The sequence below is a fragment of the Ciona robusta genome, chromosome 6 (genome assembly GCF_009617815.1).
Source record: "Ciona robusta chromosome 6, ASM961781v2".
Taxonomy (NCBI): domain Eukaryota; kingdom Metazoa; phylum Chordata; class Ascidiacea; order Phlebobranchia; family Cionidae; genus Ciona; species Ciona robusta.
Genome location: NC_143240.1, coordinates 3421697 through 3437534, shown reverse-complemented (window position 1 = coordinate 3437534; position 15838 = coordinate 3421697). Strand labels below are relative to the sequence as shown.

The window sequence follows — 15838 nt, the reverse complement described above, 5'->3', positions numbered from 1 at the left end:
TTTGCAAACGACGTCTTCCGCGCAAGTTTTTTTGGACACATCTCCACAGTAGTAATGAACCTGGCCCTCAAATTTTCCGTTTAACTCCGCGTGCGCAGATTCCAGTAAAGTTTCGTTACAGTCTACCAGCATAACTTTGGAGCCTTCTTCTGCAAAGCGTTTTGCAACATAATAACCAATCCCGCTTGCAGCGCCTGTAACTATGCTTATTCTACCATGTAATCTACTTATTCCAGCCATAACGTTTATCAAATTTAAAATATCTTGAAACTTATCAGTGAAAAAACCTAAAACTAGTAAATGAGCAAAGTTCTTTTCAGAGGTTATTTCCCAATTTTAATACCGACTCAACATTTAAAAACTCCTGTTTGGGGAGTTATACAGCAATTTCACAAATGGTTACATTCCCGACTTTATTTATTCTACTTTTTTATCTAAAAGTTTGACTCTTCGACTGGCTTATGGAATGTTTAAAACACCAAGACACATGTAGGCTACGCATTCACCAAACACCAATGCAGTTTATTTTAATACTTCTACACACCTACAACTACGAATAGTTCAGTAAAGCAAACTAAAAGCATATACAGTACCGTGGGAGTACGATAGGACACCTTTAGCACATAATATGCACATATCCTGATCGTGTTAATTAACAACGGTCTATGGGAGTAGTGAGGATACGGTTTTTAAAAGCATCTTATTGATTATATAGAACACACAACACATCTAAGCTCTCTGCCATTAACCACTGGATCACAAGGTAAAGACGGGCATTGGGTTTCGACTATATAAAGCAAATCGCCCCCCTGGTCGCCGTCTGAGCCGCGTATTACTTCAGGGGTGTCATCCAAACATATGTAGTCTGTCGAATGCTTGTGCCCATGAGCTGATGATACGACATACCCTCCGTACTCAAATGTAAACCCGGTAGGACACTCTTCTCGTCCGGGAATCATTACCTTTTATAAAATGAATGAAATAATGAATGTAACTTATTTATCCTTACTAAGCGTGTAGGGTATACCCCAAGGACATATACAAGCTACCAACGTTGGTAGCAACATCGAAGCCGGGAGTACATCGAAAACAATGATTGCAACCTAGTATTTTTGGATAACCAAGAAAAAGGGAAAATACCTTATACATGAATTACGAACAAAGTCACATACGTGGGTGACTGTATAGTGGTAGAAGGTATGAAGTAGAGCCCTGGCTTTTAAACAGTAAAACTTCAATATTTAAGTAGTGTTGTCATTCAATCACGCACAAAGTTACATATGTGGTAACTTGTAAGTAATGGGCACAATGTGTATGAAACAGAACATCCGTGTTATAACGACTGTCACTGCCCTGCCTATCGAAGAAAATAAAGTATTAATCTTTGCAGCCGGATGCAACAGCATTCGTTATAACACGGGTGTTCTATTTAATTCACCTAGTCTTACCCCACAGAATATATTACTATATATACCTTATTCTGCCTGCCAGTAGCAAGACATAGCGAACATGGTACTGCATGGTATCTGTAATGCTCATCTTCAATTAGTGAAAAATCAAACAAGGAATCCGCCCATGCCCCGTCCCTGTATTCTACCCCATAGAGGTACGAACTTCCTACAATTTACAAAAGAGCATTATAAATACAAGTCTATACTCTACTACTACTAACATATATGTAGCATAAACTCCTGGAAACTGTTTAAGACTAGTACTTGCTAATTACAGAATTAGCGTTTAAAGTAGACTGCAATTAAAATTTATCTTTGTAGGTTTATATATGTCTATAATCTACTGTTCGGTTTTTAAATTCTGTAATAAAAATTCCAGTTGTACCTTGGAAGCCGTTGACGTATTTTCCACGAGTGTAGGTTATGTTTTGATGTATACAGATCAGGTTTGGGCCGCCACCGTTATGCGTGTAGTGAGACCCCGCTGCAAAACCTACATTGGGAGTGAAGGGTCATAAACGTGTTATATAGTAGGGTGGGGAAGATGGGACACCTTTAGCACATAATATCCAAATATCGCGGTCGTGTTTTAAACAATTAACAGTGGCCTATGGAAGTCGTGAGGATACGGTTTTATAACTGTTTAAATGTTCTTTGTTTTCTACCAAATTGGACGAGAAAATAGAATGAAAAGGTGTCCCATCTTTCCCCAACCTACTATACAGACTTTGTGGGATATAGTACTATATACTGATATAAATGCAGTATTTTATTAAACCAACCGACCAGTATATACAAGTTGACTTCCTGCCTCTTGCGAGCAACTTTTTCGTCCCCATCTAATGTACGGTGCACCACCACTTGCAGCTGTGTATATAAGCAACGCTTATAGATATACATATATAAGCGTTGGTACAAGCAAGGTTTTGCAATGAAAATGCTATATGGTTTAGTTCACATCTGCCCTCTAACGGTACAAATACACTCACCCGCTTCCGTCAAAGCGACCGGCGATGGACCGCCCTAAAAATAATTAGAGGATGTAAAAAACGCAAAAGATTTTATCCACAAAATTACATACTTAGTAACTTTTAAGCTGAAACAAAGTGTACGAAACAAAACACCGATGTTATAAGGACCGTCATAATGCCCACCACGCGAGTATAAGTTGCAATCATTCAAACCAATGCATCAAAAGCTGTACACACTTATTTATTTACACAACTGTAAATATAAGCTAAGCGGAATTAAACTGTTTATGGGTAATTGAATATAAACCATATATACCTGGTTGGAAGCTTCAACGCTTCTCTTTGCTCTATGTAAGCCTCCCCCCAGTTTGTTGTTCATAATCTCGTGCAAGTTTTCCATCTCGTCCTCAAGTCTATGGGAGAAAATGTCAAATTTAACCACTGTCGTTTCCTGCCACGCGAAGATAAAGTAAGCTGCATACATAGTAACTCGTAAGCGGGCACAAGGTGTATGATGAATACCCGTGTTATATACCGACTGCTGTCGTTTTCCGGCCACGAAAGAATGAATTATAAGTTACACAAATATGTTTAATTCACACTTACGTTTGGAGACGTGACTTATACCCAGCAAAAGAACACAGCGCCAGAATAAACGCAAGCGCAATACCAGATACACAGACTAACGAGCATACTCGACTACCGCAAAAACCAGCAGTTCCTCGCCTTTGAATCTTTCTTGACAATTCATGATAACCGATTATGTCCATATTGCTACAGAATGTAGACTACAACAGACTTGTGCCTTTACCCAAACTGGTGCAGAGCTGATATGAGCTGTTAAAACGCGAATAACAAAATATGATCCAGGTAAATCGCCCCAAGCAAGTGTCAATGCTTTATTTAGCCCATGAAAAAGTACCATTTCGTGCTAGTTTTCTGTCATTAAATGAATTTCATGAAACATATAATTGCCTGTACGAAGTAGATTTTAAGAATTGCCTGTACGAAGTAGATTGCCTGTACGAAGTAGATTTTAAGAGTTTTCGAAAATCGAAAACGCCTAAAGGAAAATAAACATATTACTTGAAGCTATTAAAGCGGGCTTATAGTCATATTATTATAATGCTTCGCAAAACACTAATAACTCCAAAATATTGTTCAGCGCCCTGACAAGGCATCGGTTAGCGCTCCTGATTGTTGCCCAGCCATATGTAACAAAAAAACAAGTAATTGCATACTTGTCGTAAGCATGCACGAGGTGTATGAGATAGAACGGTCGTGTTATATTGACCGTTATTGCCTTGCCACGTCAAGATAAATAAGTTACTTTCATACATTCATCTTATAAAAAAGACATTGGGCTAGATTGCATATTTGAATTCCCTTTTTCTTTTTATATCATAGCATTATTTAAGCGCGAAATTCATGTTTTTTTTCCTCAGTCGTTTTGGTACGTTGCGGTGGTGATTCTGCATATGAATTGAACTGTTTAATACTTACAGCATTTACATTTACAGTATATTAAGCTTAACTTCTTCCAAGAAAGCCATGACCATTGAAATTAAGTAAGTATTTTAACTATTTTTTTTCTAAATTACCGTTAATATAAGTTTTAATACGTAGTAATATAAATGGTAACTCTAAAGTCTAAACTGGCAGATTCGTTTTTATATTATACATTTTGGTAATAAAACTGCCCGAATTTTGCGATTGTAAGCGTGTAACTTATTTTATATTTATGTTGCAATATATATGTATTAAAATATATATTATATATGCATTTGTATTTTGTTGCATTTAAAATAGAAAATTCGTCACAATTGCAAACGTAGGTAAATAATTGTAGAATGTGCTATAGATACATATTGTTTTTGGTGCTAGTGAAGAATCTCCCCCCCACCTTATTTGCTAACCACTACCCCTATAACGACTAACTACTAACCCATATAACCACTAACTACTAACCCCTATAACCACTAACCCCCTAACCATCAGCACCTAGTGTGGTTAGGGGTTAGTGGTTAGCATATAAGGTGGAGGGGGGGGGGAGATTCTTCAGTTTTACAAAAAATGCATTGGTTTAGTTTAGTATTTATATAGATGTATACTGTATGTTACAGTTATGTATACAATATACATAGTTATTGTAGCCTTGCAGATACCATACAATGCATCAGGTGCCACAAATTCAACAAATACATGTTTGTTTGGTTATTAACCCTACTTGTGTTTGTAATTGCAAACATGAGTAACTTGTAAAACCACTTTTAAAGAACAGGCTTTGCAATTACCCCCGGGCTATTCTCTGACTTTTAAGCGTGAACCGGTATAGTCAGACATTATAATGTGTTACTTGTCTGCTGTTACCACATCCAACTGATTCTGCATAGAAAGGGTTAGAATGTGAATATTTATACCCTACCACCCCCAAAGCTGCAGTATATTCCAAAGTAGTTTTAAAATTAAGCTCAACACAATGGGTGCAGTGATAAGTTCGTCTGAGGACGAAAATGAAGATAATTTTGATTTATCGTCGCTGGAAAGTGACAGTGATAGTTCTAGTAGTGAAAGCGAAAGTGACTTTTTATTTGGTAGCGATACGTCTGACGATGAAAATGATGTTAATGAAATAGAAATTGAACTGTAAGTCATTTATGTTAGGTTGGGGTGAAATAAAGGCATGAAGGTGTAGGGAAATATTAACAACCTCATTTAAATATAATTTCGCAGTAGAATCATTTAGTTTTTTTTATTTTTTGTTTAAATTTTCTCTTTTTAGTTATGAATTCTTTTTTCTTGCAGAGAAGGCGTTTTGTTTGGGATGGGAAATCCTCTTCTAGATATATCAGCAACAGTTGGAAAGGGATATTTAGAAAAGTAAGTTATTGAATGAATGTATTATGTAACTTATTTATTCCTACGTGGCACGGTGTCAGGGCATACACAGTCGATGTATCACCCGTGTTCCGTCCATAGTTTGACTTGTTTCAACGGCTTCCTTGCGTTTTTAAAACTTTGGCCCCTATGCAAGTACATTTTAATATAATAATGTTTTACCTTTAGGTACAACCTGAAAGCAAATGATGCGATTCTAGCTGAAGACAAGCACTTACCTATGTATGAGGAGATAGTAAAAATGTTTGCAGTTGATTACATTGCTGGTGGTGCTACACAGAACTCTATTAAAGTTGCTCAGGTACTTTAGATTAAACTTATGTACGGTGCTTTCTTAGTCCGTTGCGGTTCAGGCGATAACAATGAACCCCAAAACCGATCAAAGCTTGCTTGTTAACCCCAGCACTCATTTTATTAAAGTTCCTAAATACTTTGGTAGTTCTTTAAATATTTTATTAAACACCCACTTTTGATTGTATCAATGTAACTTATTTATCCCTGCAGTTTAATCCCTTATATTTTGTTTCATTCACCTATGACCTATCAACCTATCTATATAATATATTATTATATTACAAGTGTTATGTTTCATAAACCTTTTTTAATGCATCTCTGACAATTTGACAACTCATAAGAGACCACTGGGTTTGAGAAATGCCCTTAAGTGTCTTGCACAAGGACTTATTACAACAAGTCAACAAAAATAACTTTAAGCACTGAGGCTGAGCATAATTATACAACGTCCTCTCCCTTATAGTGGATGCTAGGTAAACCACTCAGCACTACATTTGTGGGTTGTATTGGCCAAGACAACTTTGGAGATATCCTTAAAGAGAAGGCTGAAGAAGTAGGCGTCCGAACAGCATACTACAGGCAGTCTGAAATACCAACCGGACTTTGTGCAGCTTTGTTATGTGGGACTGACAGGTAATGGGTTTTATACAGATTTGAATCTAAGTATAGCATTTCAGCATGGAAATAATTTTTAGGGGGGACTTTTTTGTTTTGTTTATGTATTGCTGAAAATTTGGACAACCCATTAGTGACCACTAGGTTGGAGAAATTGCTGTTAGGTGTCTTGCCCAGGGACACATAAGCACACCATGGTAGCAGCGAAGAGCCTTGAACCCATTACCTTTGATATGAGTGATATGTAGTTGCAACCCCAATTTTTTACAGAAATGTGTATCTGACTATCCCTGCCTTCCTGCATTTTAAAAAGTGTTGGCACTTTTTTGGCATGACTAAGAAATACTGTTTTCTAGGTCACTTTGTGCTAATTTAGCTGCAGCAAATAACTACAAGGTATCCCACTTGCAAGAAAAGGATAACTGGGCACTTGTAGAGCAAGCAAGCTACTATTATATTGCTGTGAGTATTAGAACCTTAATCTGTTTTTATTTGAATGAATGTAATTTATTTATCCTAGCATGGTAGGGCAACGTCAGGCGTTATAATATGGATTTTGTGTTTCATTCATCCAATAAAATTGTTCAAAGTTTGTTTTGTTATTTGGCTGGATGAATGGTTTAAAATGACTATCGTTGCACCTCATGCTAGCTTACAAGGTACCGCTTCTGATACTTTATATCCTCGCATGGCGGGGCAATAACCGTTGTTATACCAGGTTCTGTTCCATACACCTTAACTTGTTATTTTTCTTGGGCATGAATGCAATTTAGTATCAATAGTATGCTGCATAAAATATTCTACCATAAGGATAGGCTAATAATAATTAATAATATTGCTATATAATGTATATATATTTAGTGTTTGGTTAAGGTAATTAGAATTTAAATACACATTTTTAAATGATTTTGTTTTTCAGGGTTTTTTCCTTACTGTCTCACCAGAGTCCATCATGCTCGTTGCCAAGCACGCTGCACAAAATGGAAAAACGTTTATGATGAATTTATCAGGTAATTGGGCGTCACGTTATTAACTTTTAACAAAATCTGGGGTGACATTGCAAAAATGAAGTTACACTTATAGTTGTCAAACATAGGGAACCTCATTGATTAATGTGGTGAATGAAATATACTTTGACTTTGCTTGTTTGTATAGACATCTAACAGCAGGGTAAAATCTGTTTTAAGTTTATAACTGGTTTACTAATACATATTTTATTATGTCACCCCCGTTTCAAAAGTTAGGGTAACATGTCACCCACAATGTTACGCTTGAATTAACAGGAAAATTTTAAAACAGTTTTAAAAATAGAATGCGCTATATAGAGTATACATGCCAAGTCCACACAAGTATTAAGATAAGAGTTTGTGCCACGTTGCACATTGTATTACCCAGTATATACACAGTTTACCCTTGCTAAATATTTACACATTGTTACGTCATGGAGCAATGTGTTATGTAATAATGAGGCTTAGGTAAGTAATTCTTAAAAGGGCATACCGGTGAAAAATTAAAACTTGTGTATTGATAGAAATGTTCAAATGGGGTCCAATGGTACCATCAAAGTTTTAAAAAGTGACTTATTTTTTATAGACTGTATGAATATGACACTCCATTTTTTTAAGATTAAGAAACATCAGTACCAGATTAAGAAATAAATAAGTAAATGATTAAAAAAGTGACATAAGTATGAACTCTTTATAAGTCTTAAAATGATACTTTAATATTTATTTCCAGCTCCATTTTTGTCCCAATTTTTCACGAAACCTATGATGGAAGCTATGCCATATGTGGATATTCTATTTGGGAATGAAACTGTAAGTTCTGTAATGAATTCTATTCTATGTGGGTAAGGTCCTACATTGTGCCATGACACCTGAGATTTAGGCTAAAATTAGCCTATTACACTGACACCCAGTGTGCTACAACCTATTAGTGACCACTGGCTTGGATTAATGTATGCCTAGGGTCTAGTGCCAGGGCATACAATAAAGTGGGTTGTTTCTTTTAAGAAAGAGCACAGTCTCAAACCTTTCTGCCATTCAGTCTTCGCCCACAAATCCTGTGAATCTGCTGTATTAAACCATATTTTTATGATATATATATAAACCATACATGCAAACTTATCTCCAGATTTTACATTAAATTTCCAGGAAGCACAAGCCTTTGCAGACAAGCATGAGTTTAACACAAAAGACATTGGAGAGATAGCTAAAAGGATTGCTGGCTTACCAAAAGTTAACAGCACTAAGCCACGTATGGTAGTTATAACTCAAGGTTGCCAATCTACCCTTATAGCTACTGGTAAGTGCAAGTTTGGTGTTGTATTACTATTATATATGGGTGAGGTTTTACGGCATGGCAATGGGCCGCTTCTGGGTCTTATGTCGCTTCTGGGTTGTAGGTTTTTAAATAAAAGTAACTTATTTGTTTTTATTTATCCTTGCGTGACGGGGCAACAACAGTTGTTATAACACAGATGTTCTGTTTCATACACATCGTGCCCCCTTACAAGTTACACAGATGTAATTTATTTATCCTCGCATGACGGGGCAACGACAGTCGTTATAACACAAGTGTTCTGTTTCATACACCTCGTGCCTGCTTACAAGTTACCATGTATGTAATTTTGTGGGTGTATGAAAACTACGAGAAGTTTTAATACTTGGGTAAATTAAATTGTGCCTGGTTGATATGTAAGAAGCTAAGATGCATTTACTAAATAAATAGGACCACATGAGCTCACAGAGCATCAGATCATACCCCTTGATACAAGCAAGATAGTGGACACTAATGGTGCTGGAGATGCATTTGTAGGAGGTAAGTGGTGTTATATATATTAGTCATCAAACATGGTCTTAAATTGAATTCACTTATTTGATTGTAAGGTTAATGTGGTTTGGGTAAAACTATAAAGGGCCAACCCTACAGGTTTGGAATCTATCTTTTTGCATACACAAAATAAAAGGTTTGCCAGTGTCTACTTTTAACTACGGAGCATTGTACCAGTAACCTCTGAGCTAGAGGCAGGCACGCTAACCATTATACCAGTGTTTTTTTATGTCTAGGTTTTCTTGCTTTGCTTGTACAGAGCTAGAGGCAGGACCATTAACTAATATAACAGGGTGTTTTTTATTATTATTGATGTTTATTATGTATCTAGGTTTTCTTGCTTTACTTGTGAAAGGCAAGCCTGTTAAAGAATGTGTGCAAGCTGGCCACTTTGCTGCTAACTTGATCATTCAAAGATCTGGTTGTACTTTTCCCAAGGAATGTACGTATGAATGAACACTCATATAACCGACTGCCGCTGCTATGCAAATGAGATGTCACCATATACATATATGGGCACGTTTTAAAAGAAGCAGGTGCCTTTGAAAAATTTCATATTAGCATGAAAAGGTTTGAATATATTAAAAGTTACGATCACGCTTTGTTGTATTGCGTAAGCACAGATAAGTATAGAATCTGGATAGTTATGAAGACAAATAATTAAAGAGTTTGTAGTGAAGTGCAGGCAGTGTACTTATGCGTAAAACATGGGCTGGAATTTACACCCAACACCTCGTACTTTACCATATAATGTGTAAAACATGGGGTGGAATTTACATCCAACACCTCGTTTCTTTACCATATAATGTGTAAAACATAGGGTGGAATTTACACCCAACACCTCATACTTTACCATATAATGTGTAAAACATGGGGTGGAATTTACATCCAACACCTCGTTTCTTTACCATATAATGTGTAAAACATAGGGTGGAATTTACATCCAACACCCTGTACTATACCACATTGAGAAGTGCATGAAATATTGCATCTCATTACACTCTGCTTACCACTGCATGAAAACCAGGTACTTTATTTTACATTGGTTTTAATCTCCAGTCTACTATATGGACGGCATCAGTGGGTGATGGCTTAACATGATCACAGGACTGAAAAACATAATATTCGTTCAATTAGAAATAGCTACTTAAACTGTGAGCCGCAAAACTTTCAGTTGTTACCAATAAACTATAGTTTTGAAAAAAATCTTCAGAAATTATAATTTTTTAAATTGTTTTGCCAACTTTCAGAAATTACCAATAGACAATAATTTCTAAAAATCCCTTCCAAAAATAAAGTTTTTAAATTGTTTTGCTAACTTTTAGTAATTACACCAAACAAACAAAAAATAGTTTTGAAAAAAATCTCCAAAAATTGTTTTTTTAATTGTTTTGCTGACTTTAATTATCAATATTCAAACAAAACTTACTTCAAACAGTGGGGGTGTTGTAGGATGGGGGTGGAAACCAGGTTTCCTGCATTTACCTATTTCATTCATCCCTCTTCCAGGGTCTAACATAAAGTACCCAACCTATAGGATAAAAGTTTTAGGTATCAAGTGATCACTAGGTTGGAGCAATTGCCGTTAAGTGTTTTGTCCAAGGACACATACACCCACAATGGTAGCACACAGTTGCAGCGAGCCTTGAGCCCATTACCTCTGGGTTAAGAAGGCATCATGTTATAACCGACAGTGAGCATGAGGTGTATGAATAAACCATGTATGTCTGGTGTATAAGAAGGTACCATGTTGCAACTCTGAAACACATTAGGACCAAGTTACCTCATTAAACTTTCCTGAGCACACAATAGCAACTGATTCCGGCATCAGGCATTGGTATGGATAATGTGTATGCATGTCTACACTTGATAAGAATGCTGTTTGCGAAGGATGAGTCTATAAAGATAAAACATGGTTTAGGTTGGCAATACAAAATATGAGCTTAGATATAGTGTAAGCGAATGAATAAAACTATGAAAAACTTGTTTATCTTTGCAGGAAAAGAAAGGACGGTCGTTATAACACATGTGTTTAGTTTCATACACCTCGTGCCCGCTTACCAGTTACTTTGAATGTAACTTTGTGGGTAGATACAATTTCATTAAAAGTGGCTGCGAGCAAAAAAAAGTTTGTAAACTTTTGGCCATAAGGTCTTATAAAGTTTTCAATTAAAGCAAATTTAACTTACATGTATCCAACCAAGGCAAATGCCGTCGTATTGGTCTTGGAAATCCCACATGTCTTCTTCCCTTGTTGTGTCGCAACTATCTGGGGCACCTTTTTGGTGGGGTATGAGAACATGGGTGATAACGAACACCTCATTCGCCTTGGGGTGAAAAAGGGTTAAAGGGGGTTCGGAAATTAACAATTTGTTTGTTATTTTTAATTCATAGCTACTAAAGGGTTATTCTTTATTGCACCCTGGATGTCAGGGTAATCAGCCAACTTTAGCGTAAATCCAAAATCCCAAGGCGTGCCACGCTGCATAACCTCACCCATGTAAAATAAGTCATTGTAATAGCATCAATGCAGTACAAAATGTTGTCTTTTCGCTTTTTAAACTATTTAACAGACATGTACGATTAACCCCATAACAGCAGCACTCTGACTTACTAGTTTTCCGAACAGAACTCCACAAGTCTCAATATTCCTGCTTGTGTTGCTATGCGCAAGCTGCATAAACTTTGTTGGTAGATCAGCAGGCGAGAGTATGGTTCGTAATCCATATTTATTTTTTGACTGCGTCAGTGAGCTAAAAATATGTTTATTTAAATATTTTGAAGAAGCTCATTAGTGGTCACTGGGTTGGGGCAATGTTCTCTATGTCTCTTGCCCAAGAAAACACTGTTTCATTCTATTTTTCGTCACATTTGGTAGTATACAAAGAATGTTTAAGGATTTATAAAACTGTATGATCAGGATATTTGAACCTATGTGCTAAAGGTGACCTCCCTTCCCCCACCCTACTATATAACAAACAGTAATATTATACGACTTACGCAGCAAATGAAGAAGTAGACGTCGTCGCTGGTGGTTGTTTTACTTCAGGTTGGTAATTGTTGGTTAAATCAACTGGTTTTAATGAACGGTCGTAACTTGGTAGGGCTGGAGAAAGAATGTGTTTTGTGATAAATAATTATCTGATAGAATGTTTGTTTTTTAAATAATTTTAAAGGGGCGTTTGGTTTTAAAACGATAAATAACACACAACAGAGCAAATTAGTAGTTTGTATACGTTAAAATGTTTAATATATTATAAACTGTTGTTGCCTAACGACAGTATTTTACTACTCTATCAGAGCTGTTTTAGAAAACAATTCAAAATTTTTTTATATAAAAAATATAAAACTGTATAGCACAAAACATTGGTCTCAATTATTTCTAGAAAAGCTGTTTAAGAAAACAAAAAAAAATAAGTATTGTTACCTGGTGGTGTTGGTACAGTGGGTTGAGGTTTATATGTTGTTGTGTTCGTGGCAATATCATTAAAGGGTTCTGGGGGTGGGGGGGCAAAATCTGCTGGGACTAATGGACCGTTGTCGTCTATTTTCACTTTATCTGCAAATCTATAAGAAAAGATTCTAATATTAGGACAGGATCTCTGGGGTGACATTGCTGAAATATATGTACAACAACATAAATAGGACTGGGGAAGGCTTACCTAAACAGTCTTATTTTTTCTATTTAAAAACACACACTACACACTGGTATTTATGGGTGAGATCCTACATCAAGTCAAGCCATGGGACAAGGGGATTTAAGCCAGACCTGGCTCACTACGACACACGTTTTGCCTTATTAGAACCAATTATTTCAACTAATTTACACCAAATGTTCAAACTGTTAATACCAACTGCTATATAGCAACTGATATCCTCACACATGTTCACATAATAGCTCCCGTTAAAAGCCATAAATATTTAATAAAAACCAATAACATACTCTGCAACGATGGCAAGACGCTCTAGTTCAAGTTCCTTTCTTCTTTGCTCTTGAATAAAAGCATTCATCTGCTCCTCCTCTGCCTTTTTCTTTATTTCTTCTTTTCTCTTTCTCTCCTCCTCTTCCTCTTTTTTCCTTTTCTCTTCTTCTTGTTTTGCCTGAAGTTCCAGTTTTTTCTGAAAATTATAAAATAAAACGAAATCAGTACTTATTTATTATTGTTTGCAATAGGCTACACTATTAAGTTATAAATTTCACTGTTTATTATTCTAGCCTTGTTACCTAAAACCATATTTTAACTTCTGACATCACTGAAGATGGTATAAGATTTAAACCACAACATTTGAAATTATGTAATCATGGGCGCCGTTTTATATGGTGCAGACGAGGCCGGCCTACTCTGGATATTATGCAGACGGTGCAGCACCTGCTCCGTATAACTGCATTTTATTAATAAAACCCGTTTAAAATTAAAAAGAACTAGTCGTTTTAAGCCCGCAAATAGCTAAAGAACTATATATTCAAACGTACTGAGTTATTACGCCCTCGATTGGCGTAATAACGATTATTTTCCGTAATGTTTTTCTCAACCACGCGTCCACGCATAATGCTTTGTTACGACATAGTAGCGATTCACACGCTGATTATTTGCGTCATATTATTATTTGATGCGTCGATTATTGACGTCATAATACGGTTTGACGCGTTCATTATTAGCAATCCAAGAGAAAGCAAACTGAATAGTGTACGTTTACGGTGGAGACTGTTTATTAAAACTTTAACGAAAAGTGAACATACGTTAGTTTTATACTTAAAACAGCTTGCTATGAGTATATGGCTAGCGCCTTTGCAAATACGGTTATACAACGACTGTATTAAAATAAAACAAATAACATATACATTGGTCTGTATTAAACACATTAAAGTTTTAACTTAAAGGTTTAATCTTTTGGCGTGGCGGATGTCCTTGGATTCAATTAAGTACTTTAACAGCCATCTGCAGACATAGGTGCTTGCTACATATTTTGGAACAAACTTTAGCTGCTCGTAAAATTAATACGTCATCGAAAGTAACGATTGACAGGCAAAGCCTAAGTTGCGAATCGCTTAAAAACGGTCTACAAACAGTTTTAATGCTTTAAAAACCCTCAAACACTAGATCTGTACAAAATTAAGACCTATGTAATAATCAACAGCATTGTTGTTTCTTGGGGCGTCATTAATGTTCGTGTGCGTATCGTACGAACAACGTCCTTCAAAGAACGACGAACGAGTTTGACTGTGTGATTTTGCCAGTTTCATACCCGCATGAACGATAGGCAGCAGCTTTGGCCAACTTTAATAGTCGCCGTTATTGTTACTGCTGCCATGGAAAGTATAGCTTAATCGTGTTTTGGCACGATTGAAAAAAACTCGCATATACCGTATTTTCCTAATTTCTGCAAAACGAATGACGTCATCATAAACATGGCCTCTTCTGCAATTTAAAAAAATCGGCGCCTATGTATGTAATATATAGTAGGGTGGGAGAAGATGGGACACCTTTAGCACAGAATATCCAAATATCCTAATCTAGTTTTAAACAATTAACAACCGTTTATGGAAGTCAGGGCCTTGGAATATGGAATATCAATATGTATAGTATAGCCTATATAATACATATACCTGGTTTTCTTTATATCTTTTATATTCTTCTTCATATTTTCTTTTTAGAGCAGGTTTTAATTTCTCAGCTCGGTCAAAAGCGATTTTCAAAGTTTTTTTATTTGCCGCTTTTTCTGCAGGTGGGACTTTGTTAAATTCTGGATGTGTTTTTAATTTCTCAAATGATAATCTGAAAAATGAATGAATGAATGTATTTATCCTTGCGTGGTGGTGCAGCGACACCTCATGGTGGCTTACAAACTTATACAAACAATGTACTTAATATGTAACTTTGTGGGTAATTGTTTTATTTAACTTCAGGCTAGCAGGTGAGCCAACTACTATGCCACGGTTCCGAACAGAAAATTATAAATATTATTATTATATACTGGTATTACCAAAACTTACACAATAAATTTAGCATAGTACACATATGAATTTTCGTAATTCTTTTCCTCGAAGTAAACTCCAGCCTGTAAAGAACTTGATTTAATTCTGATACAAGAAAAATTTGTTCAATAAACATACAATCGGTCAAAACGCAACAAGCAAATGCACCTCCAATTTTAACGCCATGTACTTTAACAAGTTTCTGAAAAGCTATTTGTACCAAATTTTTGGCATAAAATAAGTTTTATTAACTGTTTAAAAAGAAGAATCCTCCCCCCACCTTATTTTCCAACCACCAACTACTAACCCCCATAACCATAACCCCCTAACCATCAACACAGGTGTAGGAGGATTCTTCACTGGCACCAAAAAGTTATCTATGTTTATATATTGTTTGCATAAAAGCACAAATGTTGCATAAAAATTTAATTACCATTCGTATAAGTTCTTGGCAGGACCGGTAATATCTTCGTATCGGGATATTTCTGTTTACTTCAACTGCGCTGCCTTTATCAAATAAATTCCGTAGCCTGACAGTTGGCTCTATGTGGGAGCTTGCCATATTGCATTTAAGTGCAATTTTCAGGTGATTTTTTTGGCTAGAAACTTGTATACAGCTTAAATGTACACTACTACTGAAATAAAATTAAAAATTGACGTTTAAACTGTTTTTAACAGACGAAAAAAAGGTTCGTCGTCAGAATCACGAGACAGATCGCATGGGTAAAAGTAAACGAAAAGTAAATCAAAACACAAGTGTTTCCAGAGTATTCTGCTGTTTATATACCCAACTAGCTTTG

At 36.0% G+C, this 15838-nt stretch overlaps 3 protein-coding genes across 7 annotated transcripts; 1 reads left to right on the top strand and 2 right to left on the bottom strand.

The window, feature by feature from the left end:
- Positions 1 to 501: 501 nt before the first annotated feature.
- Positions 502 to 3280, bottom strand: LOC149735023 (uncharacterized). Its single transcript, XM_089879576.1, has 7 exons — positions 3029 to 3280; positions 2739 to 2835; positions 2441 to 2474; positions 2238 to 2318; positions 1837 to 1944; positions 1475 to 1617; positions 502 to 962 (listed from the first exon to the last, which is right to left on the bottom strand). Exons 1-7 carry the CDS (start codon positions 3190 to 3192, stop codon positions 708 to 710), a joined length of 882 nt encoding a protein of 293 aa, XP_089735702.1. The 5' UTR covers positions 3193 to 3280; the 3' UTR covers positions 502 to 707.
- Positions 3281 to 3843: 563 nt separating this feature from the next.
- LOC149735022 (adenosine kinase-like) lies at positions 3844 to 9660 on the top strand. 3 transcript variants are annotated; one of them, XM_089879572.1, is made up of 10 exons: positions 3844 to 3990; positions 5228 to 5302; positions 5489 to 5621; positions 6078 to 6247; positions 6586 to 6691; positions 7149 to 7239; positions 7967 to 8046; positions 8383 to 8533; positions 8960 to 9049; positions 9393 to 9660. In XM_089879572.1, exons 1-10 carry the CDS (start codon positions 3974 to 3976, stop codon positions 9515 to 9517), a joined length of 1038 nt encoding a protein of 345 aa, XP_089735698.1. In that variant the 5' UTR covers positions 3844 to 3973; the 3' UTR covers positions 9518 to 9660. The 3 variants fall into 3 exon arrangements, with proteins under 3 accessions (XP_089735698.1, XP_089735696.1, XP_089735695.1); XM_089879570.1 differs by lacking the exons at positions 3844 to 3990; positions 9393 to 9660 and adding exons at positions 4763 to 5068; positions 9298 to 9341; XM_089879569.1 differs by lacking the exon at positions 3844 to 3990 and adding an exon at positions 4764 to 5068.
- Positions 9650 to 15737, bottom strand: LOC149735021 (STAM-binding protein-like). Of its 3 annotated transcripts, none has more exons than XR_016385155.1 (12): positions 15472 to 15737; positions 15057 to 15121; positions 14670 to 14838; positions 13005 to 13180; positions 12489 to 12628; positions 12062 to 12167; positions 11676 to 11814; positions 11251 to 11388; positions 10845 to 10958; positions 10491 to 10592; positions 10012 to 10170; positions 9650 to 9956 (listed from the first exon to the last, which is right to left on the bottom strand). XR_016385155.1 is itself a non-coding variant. In XM_089879560.1 (11 exons), the coding sequence occupies exons 1-11, from the start codon at positions 15598 to 15600 to the stop codon at positions 10099 to 10101; spliced, it is 1350 nt and encodes a 449-aa protein (XP_089735686.1). In that variant the 5' UTR covers positions 15601 to 15737; the 3' UTR covers positions 9650 to 10098. The 3 variants fall into 3 exon arrangements, 1 of the variants encoding a protein (XP_089735686.1); XR_016385156.1 differs by having other exon boundaries at positions 9650 to 9847; XM_089879560.1 differs by having other exon boundaries at positions 9650 to 10170.
- Positions 15738 to 15838: the final 101 nt, after the last annotated feature.